The 18,400-nt window shown below is 40.5% G+C and overlaps 4 protein-coding genes across 5 annotated transcripts in view; all 4 read left to right on the top strand.

Annotated features, from left to right (window-relative positions):
* Window positions 1–519: 519 nt before the first annotated feature.
* On the top strand, window positions 520–2,970 carry LOC145465836 (lipase ZK262.3-like). The gene has a single exon (XM_081449591.1). The coding sequence runs from the start codon at window positions 911–913 to the stop codon at window positions 1,994–1,996; it is 1,086 nt and encodes a 361-aa protein (XP_081305717.1). The 5' UTR covers window positions 520–910; the 3' UTR covers window positions 1,997–2,970.
* A 1,272-nt stretch (window positions 2,971–4,242) lies between these two features.
* Window positions 4,243–6,255, top strand: LOC145465850 (lipase ZK262.3-like). Its single transcript, XM_081449604.1, has one exon. It carries the CDS (start codon window positions 5,156–5,158, stop codon window positions 5,489–5,491), a length of 336 nt encoding a protein of 111 aa, XP_081305730.1. The 5' UTR covers window positions 4,243–5,155; the 3' UTR covers window positions 5,492–6,255.
* A 1,203-nt stretch (window positions 6,256–7,458) lies between these two features.
* LOC145465848 (lipase ZK262.3-like) lies at window positions 7,459–10,474 on the top strand. Of its 2 annotated transcripts, none has more exons than XM_081449602.1 (2): window positions 7,459–7,574; window positions 8,636–10,474. In XM_081449602.1, exon 2 carries the CDS (start codon window positions 8,680–8,682, stop codon window positions 9,799–9,801), a length of 1,122 nt encoding a protein of 373 aa, XP_081305728.1. In that variant the 5' UTR covers window positions 7,459–7,574; window positions 8,636–8,679; the 3' UTR covers window positions 9,802–10,474. The 2 variants fall into 2 exon arrangements, with proteins under 2 accessions (XP_081305728.1, XP_081305729.1); XM_081449603.1 differs by lacking the exon at window positions 7,459–7,574 and adding an exon at window positions 7,999–8,269.
* Window positions 10,475–15,830: 5,356 nt separating this feature from the next.
* The window catches only part of LOC145466337 (C-Maf-inducing protein-like), a 39,669-nt gene continuing 37,099 nt past the window's right edge, over window positions 15,831–18,400 (top strand). Inside the window, exon 1 of the mRNA XM_081450047.1 lies at window positions 15,831–15,970. Within this exon, the coding sequence (XP_081306173.1) occupies window positions 15,890–15,970 (81 nt within the window). The 5' untranslated portion in view covers window positions 15,831–15,889. The remainder of the gene's footprint in view (window positions 15,971–18,400) is intronic.

Genomic DNA, 18,400 nt, shown 5'->3' with positions numbered 1-18,400 from the left:
CGCTTCGTATCGTATGGTGCTCGGCTGACGGATCCTTGACACGGTGGTGACATGTGATTTGCTATTTTATAGTCTTTGGGAATTGCGATGGTCGTGGCGCAGCCTTCGCAGCCTTTGGCTTCGCAATGATAGGAAGAGCCGACATCGAAGGATCAAAAAGCAACGTCGCTATAGCGTTTAAAATCCTCTGCGGTAAATGCTTTTGCTTGTGTTACTTGCCAGAGAGTCTGTGAACAGACCAGAGAGCTTCCGTGAGACAATCAGAAACAACGGCTTGTTTGTATTTTTAATGATTATCAATCGAAACCGAAAAAGATTAAGAGCTGAAACACGTTTATGATATAGACAAATTACAAGAGCTGTCAGCAAAGACAATGATTGAACTGTAATTACTATTTTGTAAGCTTTCAGAACAAGGAAGTGGAGTGTATAGCTCTGACAGCCTTAAAGAAACAAAGATAAAATAAATGCAGACCCAAAGAACAAGGAAGCTCATAAAATATTTTTAACGTGTAAGACTGACCGGAAGATGCAGTTTTTCCTAAAAACAAAACTATTATTATAATTTGTAAAGTAAACATAAGAGTGCATTTTTTGTTCTGTTTGTGTTGATCCTGGCTTTGGGTGGGATTTACCCGTACAGAATCCAACAATTTACATTTAAATGTCATAGAAATCCTGTAAGTAGGATTATTTGCAGACCTGGAAACTGAAAATTGCAGAGGTGCAAGTTTCGGTTTCGTAAGGTTATTGTATTACTGACACAGTCGACTTCAAGGGTATTCCACGACTGTAATCTAATTACACATTCTAGGAAGTAACATGATTCCTTAAAGCTGAAGCCGAGGCTTATTTAAGTGTTTAAGAGGTCGCTTACAGTTAATTCAGTTCAGCTTTCCATCGCCTCAACATGTTTAGTACAGTGTTGTGCTTCTTTTTGTTCCTTTCACATTTGAATGCAGTGATGGCCTTCATCTGTAACGACAACAACTGCGAGGACTGCGTAAATTCGCGCTTCTTTGGAATTCGCTGTAGATGGTGCAGGAGGGATAACGAATGCTATATGCCTGGCGCTGTGCTCACTAATCCTTGCAGCCGAGCGGAAAATATTGTGAAGAGATCTCACTGTGCAGACAAATTGTCACGTTACGATACTGGATTATCGATGAAGATGTTGCTCCTTTCAGCAGTAGCATACGACCCAGAACATCCTCAACAATGCCTTGATAATGCTCTCCCATCTGACAAGTTCAAACTTAAGAGAGTGGTTACAAAGAATTGTGGCTTCGCTCGTCAGAACTGTGCTGGTTATGTTGCTGTTTCGCATTCCATGAAAGCTGTTGTGGTCGCTTTTCGTGGCTCTGAGAATTTCGATCAAGCGTTACAAACATTTGTTCAAACCCTGCTTACCCCAAAGACACAATTTCTAAACGGTGAGGTGCAGGTCTCGTGGAAGAGAGGTTTTGATGCGTTATGGCCTAGCATGAAGACGGAAGTGAACACTCTCGTTTCGCAGAATCCATCGTATCAGATCTGGGTCACGGGGCATTCCTTAGGAGGAGCAATGGCTTCTTTGGCAAGTACTTGGCTCGCTTATCACAGCATAGCACCTCGTAAGAACATCATCTTGTACACGTTTGGTATGCCTCGGGTTGGTAACTATGACTATGCTCTGCAACACGATCAACTGGTCAACAACAGTTGGAGGGTTGTTAATGACAATGATTTGGTTCCTCATTTCCCCAGTGTAGTTTCCGTCAGCATTTTAAACGGTCCTTATCATCACGGAGTGGAAGCTTTCTACAGCCCGGAAGCCACCAGCGTGTATTCCCCACACGAAGAATGTCACGGCAAACCGTACAACGAAGATGCTACATGCAGCTTCTCCAAAGGGATCACATCCGATTCTATCGAGAAACACAAAACATACTTCAGCATTCCTGTCGGAACATTCTGGGAAACAGACTGTGTACCCCAAACACGCAAGAGGCGCTAAGAATCATCAAGAGATTTCCAGAAACAGCCTTTCAGAGAAGCTTAAATACATCGCTCAAAGCTTGTATTGGGAATGGGCATTCTCACGTATTATTACCAACTTATTTACTTTCTTTGTGGATGAATAAGCAAACCAAGTTGTTTGCTTTATTGTAGAACTAATAACATCTTATTTTAGTTTTCGTTCCGTTGTTTTGAGTATAAATTAGCAATTGCGCACCAGGCCAATTGGAGCGGGAACGTCAATGTTTAGATGCTAGTGTTCGTAAGGTGTTTGTTGTTTTATGATTTTAACCAAAAGATTGTTGACATGTGCTTAAGGGCAGTTTTCTCTACGTTGAATAGCGTCATTGCATTTGCGAATGAGCTTTTAATTAGTGTTTTTAATCCATCAGCTCAGTAGCGGATCTATTGATCATTTAATTCACATTTTTCCGCGGCTAGTGACATTTCCTTGTTGTTATGTTGAATCAATAATGATAATTGTCAAGTTATGACAGCTCTTGAGAAGCTCGAATAAAAAAACGTTGACAAGCTAGCACTGTACTGTACGTGGTTTTTGTTGAGGTAATATCGGGAGGGGAAGGAGAGCATGAAGGTAAGGCGTGCTTTTAAGCGGTATAAAGGAAACATTCTGCAAAAGAGCTGACAAAAACTCTGATAAGGCGACAACTCTTTAAAAATCGCTCTGATCAAACCTTTTCTAACCGAACCTTCATTGGCTGCTTCTAATTAAGGCACAGTCTGCGAAGGTGTTAGTAACTTAACCCATTGACACCCGGGGCATTTCGGCAAAAACGCATTTTTTGAGGACGTTTTGGATATTTTCAGCCTGGATATGAACCAGAATAGCTCCAATCTACCCAAAAAGGCTTTTGCAACATGACAGCATACCTTTCTTTCCACTAGCATGGCGTTTTATGACATTTTTGCTCCGACATGCACAGAAATCAAAATTTTGGACGAAAAAGTGACCTTTATCTTTACACTTTTCGGTTATTTAATTTTGTTTTTGCTTTTTTTTCTCCTTTTCTTATCTTTTTGCTGCAGTAATTGACCTTCAAGGGCTTGCTTCCAGTTCAAGAACTCCCAAGAAAGCATCATCGAGGCGGCCAATTCCAATTCTTACCCAAGTGTAGCTGAGAAAATTTTCACCAAATTTCGTGCATATTTCAGACTCAAATGACCCAATGACTCTGATCTGGATGTCATTGGAAAGATCTTGTTGGTAGACGATGTGGAGGTGTTTGATTTTGTTTTCTTAAAGAACATTTTAGAGGCAAATACTTTATGAATCAACTCAGTTCCATTATGCATCAGTCAATTCCAGCAGTACCCATCCCCCCCCCCCGGGCTAACCCCCGGGTATTAGCATTTTTGTAAAAAAAAATGGGCAAATTCCCCTGGGTGGGGACACATAAGCTGCCTAAATGCTCCGAGGTGGGGACGAAGAAAGAGGGCAAATGCCCCGCCCTTGGGATCGTCGCCTTTCAACACCTCTGCAGTTTTTTAATTAATCAGTGAATAAAACGGTCAACTGTTCAGTATTGTAATGCAACGGTAAGACTTCAAGGACAACAGTACGTGTTAGTTGATTCTGATTATATTTATTTCTTTATATTTGTTTTTAACAGTTTGCTAGAGGATAGTTGGGAATGCGGCGGACGTGCCCCCAGCCGCGAGCTATGATAGGCGCCTGTATTCGCAGGCTACTTTTTCTGTGAAGAATCAAGACATTTTAAATGATGATGCATTGCATTATAAGCTCGCAAGATCTGTCTTGAAGATCGCATCATTTGAATTCGCAAACCTTAAGTATTTTAACTCCAATTTCATGAATTTAAAAAATGCCAGGCTAGTTTTGAATGCGAAACGCGAAATAGTCGTGTTCACGTCAGTGATTGTTTTGTGATAAACAAAATATAGTTGACCTTCTCGCTTATATTCATATGCTTACAAGTAATGAAGAAATATCTAAAATTGAGAATATACCAATAAAAACATCTGCAAGTTTCTCTAATCCCTGACGGACAAGCCATTGTTCGACAAACGCCTCGTCTTTCCCGATGAACTCATTCATGGCACTTTCCAAAACACGCGTGTTGAATGCCCAGGGGTCGCCCCGGGGTACGCAAATGCCCAGCCCCCGGGCCGCGACAAAATTGCGGATGCCCCATCCCCGGGACTGACAACGTGACCAAATGCCCCGCGGTTGCCCTGGTTTGGGGGGGGGGGGGATGGGCACTGCTGGAATTGACTGATGCATTACCACCCTTCCTTTTCTCGGACTAGCTACTGTAAACTACAAGGTATTTGCTGAGCCCATGAGACAGGCACAATTTTCCACTAATTATTAAAACATACAGTTACATTTCTAACCACAGGTCACAGTGCCGCCTTGTGTAGCTACGCGTATATATGGTACAATAGTGTCATAAATTATAAATTTTATAAATACGATTGTTTTTCATTAAATTTAATAGTTGTAGGCAACGAAAGTGAACTACTCAGTAGGTCTAAGCATCGTTTTCACAAGTCTATTATTTGTGGTGCAATTGCGAAGTGACTTAAAGTTTTAGGTTTGATCTTGCTACTGCATATGCTAAGCCGAACGACATTCGCTTTCCAGGCAAGGTAGTTCACGATCCGCTCTAAACAAACACAACTGTCTGGCGAGTTAGAATGCTTGGTCGGTTTTTCGGCTCTAGTATTCTTTCACACCTGAGATACCGGATGCTATTTGCTAGGAAATGGCTCAAACAGTTGCAAGAGAGCGGAAATTATTCGCAACAAATCTCAATTCGCTGACAAATTGTCGAGCTTCGATCCTAGGTTATCGTTGAAGATGTTGCTTCTTTCAGCGGTAGCATATGACTCACATGATCCAGAAGAATGCCTCAAGAACTCTCTGCTATCTGACAAGTTTCGACTTCAGATTGTGGTAACGAAGACCTGTGACCGGTTTAAAAGCAACTGTTCTGGCCATAATGCTGTTTCGCATACCTTGGAAGTCAGAGTAGTAGCTTTTCTCGGCTCTGGAGATCTTGATCAAGCGTTTACCCAATTCTTAGTGTCCCTATTTTCAAGCAAAACTCCATTTCTAAATTATACAGTTGAATCCTCCTGAAGGAGAGGATTTGAGAAGTTATTGCAGTCGAGCATGGAGGAAGAAGTGAAAGCTGTCGTTGTGAAGATTCCATCTTATCAGATCTGGGTCACGGCACATTCCTTAGGAGGTGCAATGGTTTCGTTGGCAAGTACATGGCTCGCTTATCGCAACCGAGCTCCTCGTAAGAACATCATTTTGTACACGTTTGGCATGCCTCGGGTTGATAACTACGATTATGCTCTGCAACACGATCAACTGGTAAACAACAGTTGGAGAGTTGTTAATGACAATGATTTGCTTCCTCATTTCCCCAGTGTAGTTTCTGTCAGCATTTTAAACGACCCTTATCATCACGGAGTCAAAGCTTTCTACGGCGAGGAATTCTAAACACAGGCGGAATGCCACGACAAACCGTACAACGAAGATGCCACATGCAGCTTCTTCGAAGGATTCACATCCGATTCCATCAAGAGACACAAAATAATACTTTAGCATTCCGGTCGGAACATTCTGGCAGACAAATTGTATTCAATGAACGCGTAACAGATACTGCCGTGGAGGTCATCAAAGATGTTCTCGTGTGGTCATAATAAATAAATCGTAGTTTTGTTGATAGGAAGATATCGCATTGCTCTCTTTATTTTAAGAACGTCGAATATTTCAGGGTTGACCCCAAACGATTTTAGCGGCTACAAATGCACCCACTCCTCAACACCAAACTGGATTAGTAGGCTTGAATGATTTAAGCCTGAAATTTTTTAACAAAGCATGGTTTATTTAACTCAGGTCAAGTTTGAAAAAAATTTAAGGTGATTTTTGCAGTAAGTAGAGGTCACTTCCCGTGATCAGCAAGCTTCAGTTTTTTGTCTGTTGGATTACACTTCTATACGAACAAAATTTGACTAATACTGACACTTTTCACAAGAATTATTTTCAGATCTGAGGGCAATTTTAGTGGATGCTCTTAAAATCGTTTTTTCGACGTTTTTGTATAAAAAGAGGGGGATTATACCGCACCGAACTTGTTAACCCTTTAGAGCCTGTAGACATTATGGTAGTTTAGTTACTTGTGATATATCTTTCGGTAGTAAGAGGCCGAACAATGTAATCAAATCTGTGTCTCTATCATGGCTGCTATTGGAAGCTCGTGGTGGCTAAGTGTAGTGCACTACTCTTTATAGAGGATTGTTGATAATATTTTTCAACCTGCAACGTTGACGAGAACTTTAGTTTTTACTAAGTTCATTTGCTATTGCATAGTTATAGTTATGTGGGTGTTTCATTGTTCTTTTTTTATGTCTCGTATAAACAGGGGCATATAATGATAGCTCCCTAGCATGCATGTGAAGGTGAAAATAAAATACTTGGTCTCATGATTCACTGGAGTCTGCATTGGGCCAAGCTTAAGTGCCGAGTTTTACCGCCTGAGCTTATCCCAGTTTCTATAGCGTTTTAAAGGTGCCCACAAGGACTTTTCTGCCTCCACCTGGATGGGATTCTACTGTCCGTTGCAGGGTCATTCCTCAGCATTGAATTCACGGGTGGAGAGAGGCAATTTGGGAGTAAAGTGTCTTTCTCAAGAAGATAACGAAATGGCCACGGCCAGGGTTTCAACCCGGACAACTGTTGAATAGGCAGAGAATTATGGTGTTATATTCCGTGACTGAGGCAAAGAAAAAACTTTGTAAAAAAAAAAAACAATGCCTTCGGTTGGCTTAGTCACAAACAATGCTTGCAGTAGATGGATTACAGCTCAAACTGAGATCCAATTGAAACTGATTTTGATTTTTGGCCCCACACCTAGGTAGTCCTTCTAGTGTTCTTAACTGGACGGATTTCTTTCCTATAATTGAAAATTCATTTTTAATTAGCTGAGCATGCGGTCAAATATTCTTTCGTTAGGGCAACGAGGCAATTGGACATGATTGGATCAACACGAAGCGGAATTGACACTTTCGCGTCTTTTTTATGTCAAACCGCAGATAACTGCAGTGAAAGCAATTAGGAAAACCCTAAGAGACCAACACTAGATAAATGCAATTATGTGGTTGGGAACCCAACTGACGCATACAAACGACAGGTCAGTTGCACGAGTGACTTTAATTAAACTTTTTAGTATAACTTTTCGGAAAATGCTTTTTTTTGTTGTCAGGCATCCAGTAGAGATCATTTATTGATATCACTTTACCTCCTCTAAAGATAGTGACATTAAAATCTTGTTCTAATTCGCTAAGTGCTCTTAAGCATTCACGTATTGTTTATCTTCTATTTCATCAAATTTCCAAATTAAGAGTAAGTTCCCTCGGTAACAACTGACACATGATTTATTTAGCTGCCAGTTGGTACGTCAATGCTACCAATTATGACTAAAAGAAAAGATCAGCTCGTCACAGAGACCAAACCGATATCGAAGGTCTCACGGATGCGAGAACTCGATTGAAAACGTGTACAAGAAGTCAATCCAAGCGCAGTAAGTCATGATGTTTGCTACTTTAATTAATACCTAGCTTTTTCAGTAGTATAGTTGCCCGTGATTTCGTGCACTTGCGCCAAGAGAGTGGAGGAGCAAAGTTCCTTTCTGAGAGCCGTTCCAAGGCAAATCCAACACCCTCAGGCTCAATCAAAAAGCTGAAATGTTGGTTTTCTTTTCCTTCCCTAATTATTTTTAGTAGGGAAGCCAAGCCAAAAGTATATTTAAAATATAAAAAAGCCATAAGAAAAGTATAAAGACAAGTATATAAACAAGTCTAAACATGTATATGGGGAACAATCTTTTTCTGCTTTATTCAGGGGTTTTCTCGCAATCTGCCCTGTCAAGTACCACAAATAATCGATGCAACTCCGATAATCGTACAAAAAGACACATTCATAAACAATTTCACAAATTATGCCGCGGTAACTTTCAGACTGCGTCACCGTTTTTGAGCTTGTAAACTGTATATGTCGTTGTAAAAGTTGGATGAACCATTATGCACGCAGCCTTTCTTCGCTAACATGAAATAATTTTTTTTTTTGTCACTTCGTTTCATTGCAACCCGAGAGGAGATCCAGGGTCTATAAGGAGGTCCATATAGTGGACAATCAGTGTAATCAATTCAAGTTCGAAAAACCACCTGCCTGCCCTGAAGGCATTCTGAACTTCGAGGATGCAACGTAGCCGAGTGGGTAAGAATCTTGCCTTGAAAATCGAAGGTCGCGGACTGTTTTCGTTGCAGTTGCTTAGTCGCGATAGACCGGAGTTCAAATCTAAATAACCAACTGGTTAGCCTCCTGTTAGTTGGGCCTTAATCTTGTTCTGTTCTGATTTAAATTATTAGCACAGCTCATTCATCTCTGAGACGAATTGAAGTCTGTGACCCCTTTATGTTTGTATTTCTAACACAAGTAACTCGTTATCTGAACACAAGAAAAAATAGAAATTGAAAATATTCTATATGTATTAGAAGATCTTCGCGGCAATGTCATTAGGCTAGAGAAGGTTCTCTTAATTAGTTTTGCATATGTAAATTCACAAATATTCATTATCCGCAGGGCTGTAAGTCCGTTTCACCGTGCTAAGCATCCCGTCGCTGTTGATGATGCTTCGTCCGTCCTTCCTCTTTCTAATCCTCGTACAACTGGCTCTAGTTACGGCCTTCTTCTCACGGCCCTGTAGTAAAACCAACTGCGGAAACTGCGCCAGGTCGAGCGTCCTGTTCGTATCGTGTAGATGGTGCAAGAGGGATAACAAGTGCCATGTACCAGGCGATGTTGCAACGAACCCTTGCAAAGCAGCGGAAAATATTGTGGAGAAATCTCACTGTGCTGACGAATTTTCAAGCTACAATCCTGAATTATCCCTGAAGATGTTGTATCTCTCGGCAGTAGCGTATGACCAGTCTAATAACCTGGCACATCAACAGCAATGCCTCGACAATGCTCTCACATCTGACAAATTCAAACTTCAGACTGTGATTACGAAGACCTGTGATGCTGCTGGTCATGATTGCTCTGGCTATGTTGCTATCTCACATACCTTGAAAGTTATTGCGGTCGCCTTTCGCGGCTCTAAGGATTTTAATCAAGTGGTAAAACAAATTTTAGAAATCCTACTTTCCCCCAAAACGCGATTTCTGGACGGCGAGGTTCAGAGCTACTGGAAGAGAGGTTTCGATGTGTTATGGCCCAGCATGAAGACGGAAGTGAACACTCTCGTTTCGCAGAATCCATCGTATCAGATCTGGGTCACGGGGCATTCCTTAGGAGGAGCAATGGCTTCTTTGGCAAGTACTTGGCTCGCTTATCACAACATAGCTCCTCGTAAGAACATCATCTTGTACACGTTTGGCATGCCTCGGGTTGGTAACTATGACTATGCTCTGCAACACGATCAACTGGTCAACAACAGTTGGAGAATTGTTAATGACAATGATTTGGTTCCTCATTTCCCCAGTGTAGTTTCCGTCAGCATTTTAAACGGTCCTTATCATCACGGAGTGGAAGCTTTCTACAGCCAAGAAGCTACCAGCGTGTATTCCCCACACAAAGAATGTCACGGCAAACCGTACAACGAAGATGCTACATGCAGCTTCTCCAAAGGGATCACATCCGATTCTATCGAGAAACACAAAACATACTTCAGCATTCCTGTCGGAACATTCTGGGAAACAGACTGTGTACCCCAAACTCGCGAGAGGCGCGAAGAATCATCAAGATAATTCCAGAAACAGCCTGTCAGAGAAGCTCAAAACGATCGCTCACAGCTTATATTGTGAATGGGCATTCTCACGTATTATAACTAACTGGTTTACTTTATTTGTGGCTCAATAGGCACACCAAGTTGTTTGCTCTAGTGCAGAACTAATAACATCTTATTTTAGTTTTCGTTCCGTTGTTTTGAGTATAAATTAGCAACTGCGCACCAGGCCTATTGGAGCGGGAACGTCAGTGTTTAGATGCTAGTGTTCGTAAGGTGTTTTTGTTTTATGATTTTAACCAAATGATTGTTGACATGAGCTTAAGGACAGTTTTCTTTACGGTGAATAGCGTCATTGCATTTGTGAACGAGCTAGTAATTAGTGGTTTTAGAGCTCAGTAGCGGGTCTATTGATTATTTAATTCACATTTTTCCCCGGCTAGTGACACTTCTTCGTTGTTATGTTGAATGAATAATGACAATTGTCAAGGTATGACAGCTCTTGAGAAGCTCGAATAAAAAACGTTGACAAGCCCTGTGCTGTACGTGGTTTTTGTTGAGGTAATATCGGGAGGGAGAGGAGAGCATGAAGGTAAGGCGTGCTTCAGTTAAGCGGTATGAAGGAAACATTCTGCAAAAGAGCTGACAAGAACTCTGAGAAGGCAACAACCCTTTAAAAATAATAATGATAATAATGATAATGATAATGATAATGATAATGATAATGGTAATGATAATGGTAATGATAATGATAATGAACGGCACTGTGGAAAATATTATAAAAACGTAAAAGCTCTACAAAACAATGCTACTCAAACGTAAAAGATACGATATAAATAAAATCGCTCTGATCGAACCTTTTTTAACCGAACTTTCATTGACTGCCTCTCATGAGTTTAAAGCACTTTCTGCGAGGGCGTTAGTAACTTAACCCATTGACGCCCGGAGAATTTCGGCAAAAACGCATTTTTGAGGACGTTTTGGAGATTTTCAGCCTAGATATGAACCAAATTAGTTCCAATCTACCCAAAAAGGTTATTGCAACATGACAGCATACCTTTCTTTCCACTAGCATGGCGTTTTATGACATTTTTGCTTCGACATGCACAGAAATCAAAATTTTGGACGAAAAAGTGACCTTCGTCTTTAGGCTTTTCGGTTGTTTTAAATTTTTTTTGTCTTTTTTTTTTCTCCTTTTCTTATCTTTTTGCTGCAGTGGTTGACCTTCTACTGGACTTGCTTCCAGTTCAAGAACTCCCAAGAAAGCATCATCGAGACGGCCAATTCCAATTCTTACCCAAGTGTAGCTGAGAAAATTTTCACCAAATTTCGTGCATATTTCAGACTCAAATGAGCCAATGACTCTGATCTGGATATCATTAGAAAGATCTTGTTGGTAGACGATATGCAGGTGTTTGATTTCTTTTTCTAAAAGAACATTTTAGAGGCAGATACTTTATGAATCAACTCAGTCCATTACCACCCTTCTTTTTCTCGGACTAGCTACTGTAAACTACGAGGTATTTGCTGAGCCCATGAAACAGGCAGCGTTTTCCGCTAATTATTATAACCCACATTTACATTTCTAACCACAGGTCACAGTGCCGCCTTGTGTAGCTACGTGTACTGTACAATAAAAGTGAAGCCTTGGAGCTCGAGCCAAATAGCTCATAGCTGCGGGAGCTAATCCCGGTTTCTGTAGCATGAAGCGGCTAGGAGTATTTCTACTCCCCCTGGACGGGAGGCTAGTCCATCGCAGGTCACTCCCCCGCAATTTGTTAGGTTTCCCCAACAATTCGCCGGTACCCATTTATACTCCTGGGTGGAGAGAAGCACCGTGAGAGTTAAGTGTCTTGTCCAAGAACACAACATAGTTTCCCCGGCCAGGGCTCGAACCGCTCACTCCGGGAACGAGCGCACTAACCATGAGGCCACCGCGCCTCCCACAATAGTTTTATTTAATTATTAATTTTATAAATAAGTTCTTTTTTAATTAAATTTAATGGTTCTAGACAACGAAAGTGAACTACTCAGTAGATCTAAGCATCGTTTCCAAAGGCTTTTGTCAAGACCTGTCAAGGCTGTTATTTGTGGTACAATTACGAAGTGACCGGTACGGTTTTAGGTTCGATCTTGCTACTGCGTATGCTAAGCCGAACGACAGTTGCTTTCTAGGCAAGGCAGTAAAATAAGAACATCGTCTTGTACACGTTTGGCATGCCTCGGGTTGGTGATTACAAATATGCTGTGCAACACGATCAACTGGTCAACCACAATTGGAAAGTTGTTTAAAATTACAAGACGTGGTCCCTTATTTCCCAAGAGTAGTTTCCGAGAGCATTTGAATGGTCCCTACCATCATGGCGTGGAGGTTTTCTACAGCGAGGAAGCTAACAGCGTGTATTTTACGCACAAGGAATGCCACGGCAAACCATACAACGAAGAGGTCGAATGCAGTTTCTCCAAACAGACGAAATCTATTGAACGACATCGAAACTACCTCGGCAGTCCAGTCGGAACATTCTGGCGGGAAAAAAAGTCTCCCCTTTGTTCCGACAACAGTTCACCCATCCATGGCTTCCACCACAGTAATATCGTTTTATATCGTTCCTTTTCTGGTGGTAATTTCATTTTTTTTTTTGGAATTTGTTGGTAAACTTAAATGAATTCTATTTTCGAGTGGTAAAAACAGTATCTTACGAAGTTTTTTTCTTTTTCTAACTGAGAAGAAAAGTCATATCTTCAAGACACCTTGCGATTTTCTGTACCGACTAATCTCCCTCTCTCTCTCTCTCTCTCTCTCTCTCTCTCTCTCTCTCTCTCTCTCTCTCTCTCTCTCTCTCTCTCTCCCTCCATGTTTACTGACTATTTTCACAAGCAGCTGTGTACAAGCGGGAAATGACGTCATCGATTCACTAGTGAGGATATGGAAAATGCGCCAATCGGGTTCCGGATGTAGTTTCGCATAACTTTTACAAGTAGTGTATTTTCCAGTAAAACACTTGTTTCTATCTAACCAATAGCCCTATCTGGCGCGAAAAGGAGTTCGCATATTTCTCGGCGGACACTATCCGTTCTTCAAAGCTCACAGTCTTCGAGACTGAAGCTCGAGGAAAACTGCGAACTTCGAGAAGTCAAATAGGGACTGTTGTGTTTTTTATCCTTTAAATATTTTTTCGCAGCACGCAGGATTTGAAAATTAGGGAATATCCCTCACACATTCCCCAGTTTTAGCCGAGGTATATTCAGTCAGGTGACGCGTTGATACCAACTGAAAACATTTAATATGAGCTATAGATAACAATATATCCAGAAGATTTTAACTGACTTTTTTTGTAATATATTCTGAGTGGACAAAGAGCAAACTTTTGGGTGTAGTTTTCGTACCAAACTTCACCTGTAGATTTAAATAAAATGTAAGAAAACCAGTTCTCAAACTCATTAATAATCCATCAATTTAAAATAAAGAAAATCACAACCCTGTAGGAGGTTTGCATACCCGGTCTTAATTAGCATAGATTTTGAGGATTTTACTTCTCCGTTTACTCCTTAGTTTTTGTTTCGATTGAGAAGAAATATCAAACACGTGCATTCGAGACAGTGTTTCATCGCCTATCCAAACGCCTCGAATTTCGTCAAAAATATTCCGCTGGGCGTCGTATTTTCAACTCTCATCTCGGTGTTTAGATATCCCGATGAAACACTGTCTCTCGTGTTTGATATATTACTTCATCTTAATCTTCAAAGGTTAGGCGGCATCTCTATAAATGCACGAGAAGTTTTGTTCTTGGTTGTAAACACTGCAATCACACTTTAATGATTCTGATAATCCCCAATAGGGAAGGGAAGGAAAAAGAAAAGAAATGAAAACAAAAAGATGGCAGCATCACACGCGTCAATTTTTACCCAGATCGATCAACATAATCAGGCTTAGGCTTAAGTCGATTTGACCGAAAAAAGAAACATTGTTTATACGAGACTTAAAACCAACAATTAATGACAATGCTAGCAGTGAAAAGCTGTCACTTTATTAGTTATCACCTTTTGTTTTCGTTATTGTTTAGTTAGTTACCAGTACCTCGCTTTGTATTTTTAAGTTTTAAATCTTTCGTTTCTTTATAACCGCCACTTCTGAAAATGCGTGCTGTAGCATGCGAAACGTCAAGAAAATTTTAGGTTGTTGTTCCAAACCATGCGTAGTTCATGTGTTATGTTTGTTGCCGCTGTTTGCATTTTATTTCTTGTTTAAGTCATATCTACAAATTCTTTGAGTAGCAGGCATAGCTCACCAGGGCTCATATGGGGGAGGGACGGGGATGAGCACTCTAAGACCTCTGGGTACCATGACGAAAGATAACTCAAGAGCTGATTACCTCTGGTACCCTTTATCCTCTTTTGTGTTTATCTAAGGCCTCTGGAAATATAGATCGCTTTCACTGTCACGCAACGAAAAAATAAATCGAAAACTATTCAGTGGAAAAAGTCAAGAAATTTTATGTTATAGGAGAAAAGTAAAGACGGCTTTTCTCCAATTGATAGGTCTCTGGGTTTTCCCAAACTTCAGATAGTCGTCGATAGTCGTCAGAACCCAGTATAGAGCCGACATGTTGGTGGACCTCCGTGCTCCACCAATATGGCGGCCGGAAAATAGTGTAAACATCTGGAACTTACTTTGGCTATCTAGTCGACTGATTGTCTGAACTATGCCAAAACGACATAGACACAAGCACTAATATTTTAACTCCTAAAATAGCTAAAAATCACAAGATGAGTGTATATTTTGCGACAAACGCAATCGTAGCTTTGTGTCAAACACCGCCAAAACTCCGACATTCAAAATGCGCTGCTTTCCAAACCAAGCACGCTATTGAGCTGAAACGTTGTAAACAGAAATAAATTTAGATCCCCCTATGTCTGATGAGGATAAAAACTTTCGTGGCTCTTTAGTTTTGGATTTTGGAATTTAAAAACGTCACGTGAAACCGATCTGTAAGCTTTTTCAAATTCGACCAAAATTTTCAAAATTTTCCAAACGGGAGTAAATGGTATGGAAATTTCTTGGGATTTCTGAGAATTGTTGAATTTCCGAAGGACGACCTATTAGACTGGAAATTCTGGAATAAATATCGATGAAATGGAAATTACCAGTGAGAAATTCTCGAAAAATTATGAAATTTCGGAAAATGCTGTTCCATTCGCCGCTAGCACTGAAACTCAAACCGAAATTTTTGGTCGAATTGAAAGCATACTGTATTTTTTTACAGGTAAGAAGATCACAGCCTAGTCATATTATCATTAGGTGCAATCTACCAGCGAAAATTGCCACGTGTACAGGGTATCAAAGGCGAGCGCAGTGGAGAGAGCACCAAATGGTCTGGGTTCGAATCTGGTGTCGAGGTTGGTTTTAGTCCTCCAAGAACTTTTAATTATCGAGCCGTGTCCAATTTTCCTGCCTGCTCAAAAGCCAACAGCTGAAAATAACGAGCGAAGAGTGAATCCGTTGATGTGCGACGGCTACATGCTAATGGCGCTATTTTCAATTTTACTTTATAAACTGCGGAACACGTACCACACAAAAGTAATCGATAATTAATTCGTCAAAACAGTCCATCTTTGCCAGAGAGCGGATTTACGTAAATAATCATTGTTCCAATGTATGGAATTGTATGGAAAAAGAATTATTTTCAGTTAAGAGCTCTATATTTGCATGTTAAGAAAAAGTTACATCGTGGTTTCGCGAAAACAAAACACTCCGGGGTTACCCTTCGCTTTTTACTGTCCTTTTGCACGTCTCGGAATATTTTTAGGAGGCAAACGCGCTAGATTCTTTTTTCTTGATATTACCAAAATTAGCGTCATTATCTGTAATTTTGCCCAAGGCAGCTTACAAACTGAACGTTTGGCGATTTCTTTAGAGTGTGTCCGCAATACGTAAATGTTATTGTTTACATCCACACTTTTTATTGGACCAAAACACGAATGGCTTCTTGTGACGCGAGCACAGAGAGTAGCCAAATTTGAATGAAATTTAACTTGTTTATGGTGCGATTTCATCGTGCTTTATCCTTTTAGTAAGGGTTATCTGCGCTAAAAGAGCTTGTCGCGTCAAGATGAAGTTGAAGCAACGTCTGAAGTCGTTTTTCTCGCGTCCACTATGTTTGGGAAAGCGACGTAAAAAGGAAGAGATTGAGGTTAGTCCAAATAGTCATTATATAATTCCCCTTCTTAAGCTTGGTTTAGTACGGAAAAGACATCGCCATTCTTGCTGTATTACGGTAAGCTAATGTGAAAAAAACGAATGATCAAGTTGATGATCGAAGCTCAGACGAAACTGTACGGAGCTATGTTCACTGGCTCTAGTGCCGTAAACACGTTTGCCACAGTCCCAGACTCAAAGCTTATAGCTGGCCTCATTTGATCGACTATCGATTAAAAATATCAGCTTTCTAGCCGCTTGTTTGCCCTGCCTAGAAGCCCATATCACTCGTATAAAAGCGGTGTGTTTTATAAGTAAACAAGTTTTAACGGACAGACAATCAGATTTGACCTGGGTTTTAGGAGTTTCTGTCGCAGTCTAAATTTGCAAATTTGCAAATTCATTGTGTATGCTCTCCCAGTGTTTCGTGTTGCGAAATCGCGCTCAGAGAATGTTGCCTTCATTAAAAATCAATTTTTCAAACATACAAACGGTCTATGTTTCAATCCGATAGATTAATCAGAATCAGATTTTCAATTAAATTTCATGCAAAGTGGAATATTATACAAGCACATTAACTTGAAAAATGCGGTGTATTTCATATATCCTAGCGGTCATGAATTTTGCATTTAAAGCGGTTTGTCTCGTCTAATAGGCCAAATCATGCAACAGTGAAAAATGCCTAAAAGAAAAACAACTCGAACGCAGCTGATCTTCGTCTGTATTACTGAAATGTCTAGGTCGCCATTGATTTCTCACAAAAGCGGAACGGTTCAAAGTTCTCTGCGCGCCACTAAAATACACAATTTCGCAGCAACGCACGCAAGAAATTAGTAGCCATTTAGATATTTAGACATTCGTTAATTTCTGAAACTTCGGTCACTTTGCTATGTCTTGTCAAACTTAATATGTGAAATGTCACCGGCAGCATTTTAAAATTTCTGTTACCATTGTTTCACCTGCGTTTATTTCAGTTCAGAATGCAGCTCTGATGCAAATATACCCAAACGCAATTCTTTACGAGTTTTTTCCAGTGTTATTATGTTCGAAGCTCTCCCGCTAGATTTAATTCATTTTAAACTAGACAATTGGTAAAATATAGCTTACTTTTCATAGGAAAACTAGAAAAACAGCATTTTAAGAACAGCCGCATAAAAAAACCTTCTAATACTTTTCATGAAGCATCTGTCATTTGGTTTCCTCATCGGCTTATGAATTTCCTTTTTCGTGAAGATTGCGCCAATAATAGACGGGAAGAAATGCGATTTAATTCAACCGGGGTGTATACGTATGCATCATAAGAAGCGATTGTTTTGGAGAAAAAGTATTCCGCCATCAAAGTTCCCAGTGCATGTTCCTGAGAATTGGATTGCCACACTGGAATTGTGCTGAATTTATTACGTTTACATGTAATTTATTTGAACCTTATTTCCTTGCTCGAGATTTCAGCTCTGTCGAGGGTTGAATTCGACGCCAACTCCTTTCAGTTGGTAGAGAGATAACAAACCAACTTTTTGTTTCCATGAAAAGAGAGATTTAAGTTCTAGTTACTTCTGATGTTAATATTCAAATTATTTTTACTTCCGATCGACTGAAAAACGGAGCGAGCCAAGCTCAAGACGATGGCGAGTGTCGACAGTGAGACGAGACACCGCTTCGGCTGGCTTCGCCTGACCTCGTTGACAATATTTTTTTCGCGCTTACCGTTGTTTTTCGCCCGATACCCCAATTGGGAGTCTCTTCAAAGGCTGGTTAGATATGTTTGACCACAGTAAACCTCAGACCGAAGTACTTCCTTTGTGGTAATTTAATTGTCAGTATGCGGAAGTAAGGCTATTCGGTGAGAGCTGTCGTTTATGATAATATTGAAGCCGAAATTGTGCAGGCGGGAAAAGAGAGCCCAGGATAACTTGCACACGCATGCTCGGAACGTCGCCATTTCTTTTTCCCGAAAACGGGAGAAAAGCCATATATGGCAAAGCTTTTGGAAACGCACACATGCTCAGCGATCCTGTTTTCTGTAATGATTACAAGCCAGTCTCGGCCCAGAACCCGCGCACAGTCCGGTCGACTTTCTGTAACGTTAACTACAAAGTTATCGTTAACATTGTCTTTAACACTTTAAAAAAAGTCAGGTAAAAACTTCTTACATTTTATTATATCCATCCCCGACTGCAATTTAAGTGTTTTTCGTTCATTTTTAACTTGGAAAATGCCGGACGTAGCTCATTTCCAAGTTGTAGGTATAGTAAGGAAAAATTTCACTACAACCTTCGATCCTTCCGTCACTTCTTCGCTTCGTGTAAGACGTTTTTGTTTTCAAATCTGCTGACCAGTAGATAAAGCGTTCGCAATCGCCTGCCCACAAGTCAAGTGTCGCTGATCACCGAGCGTCCGTGCGTTACGATTTATTCACCAGGTGAGT

The sequence above is a fragment of the Orbicella franksi genome, chromosome 13, assembly GCF_964199315.1.
Source record: "Orbicella franksi chromosome 13, jaOrbFran1.1, whole genome shotgun sequence".
In the NCBI taxonomy this organism is placed as follows: Eukaryota; Metazoa; Cnidaria; class Anthozoa; order Scleractinia; family Merulinidae; genus Orbicella; species Orbicella franksi.
This window is presented reverse-complemented; position numbering and strand designations above follow the sequence as displayed.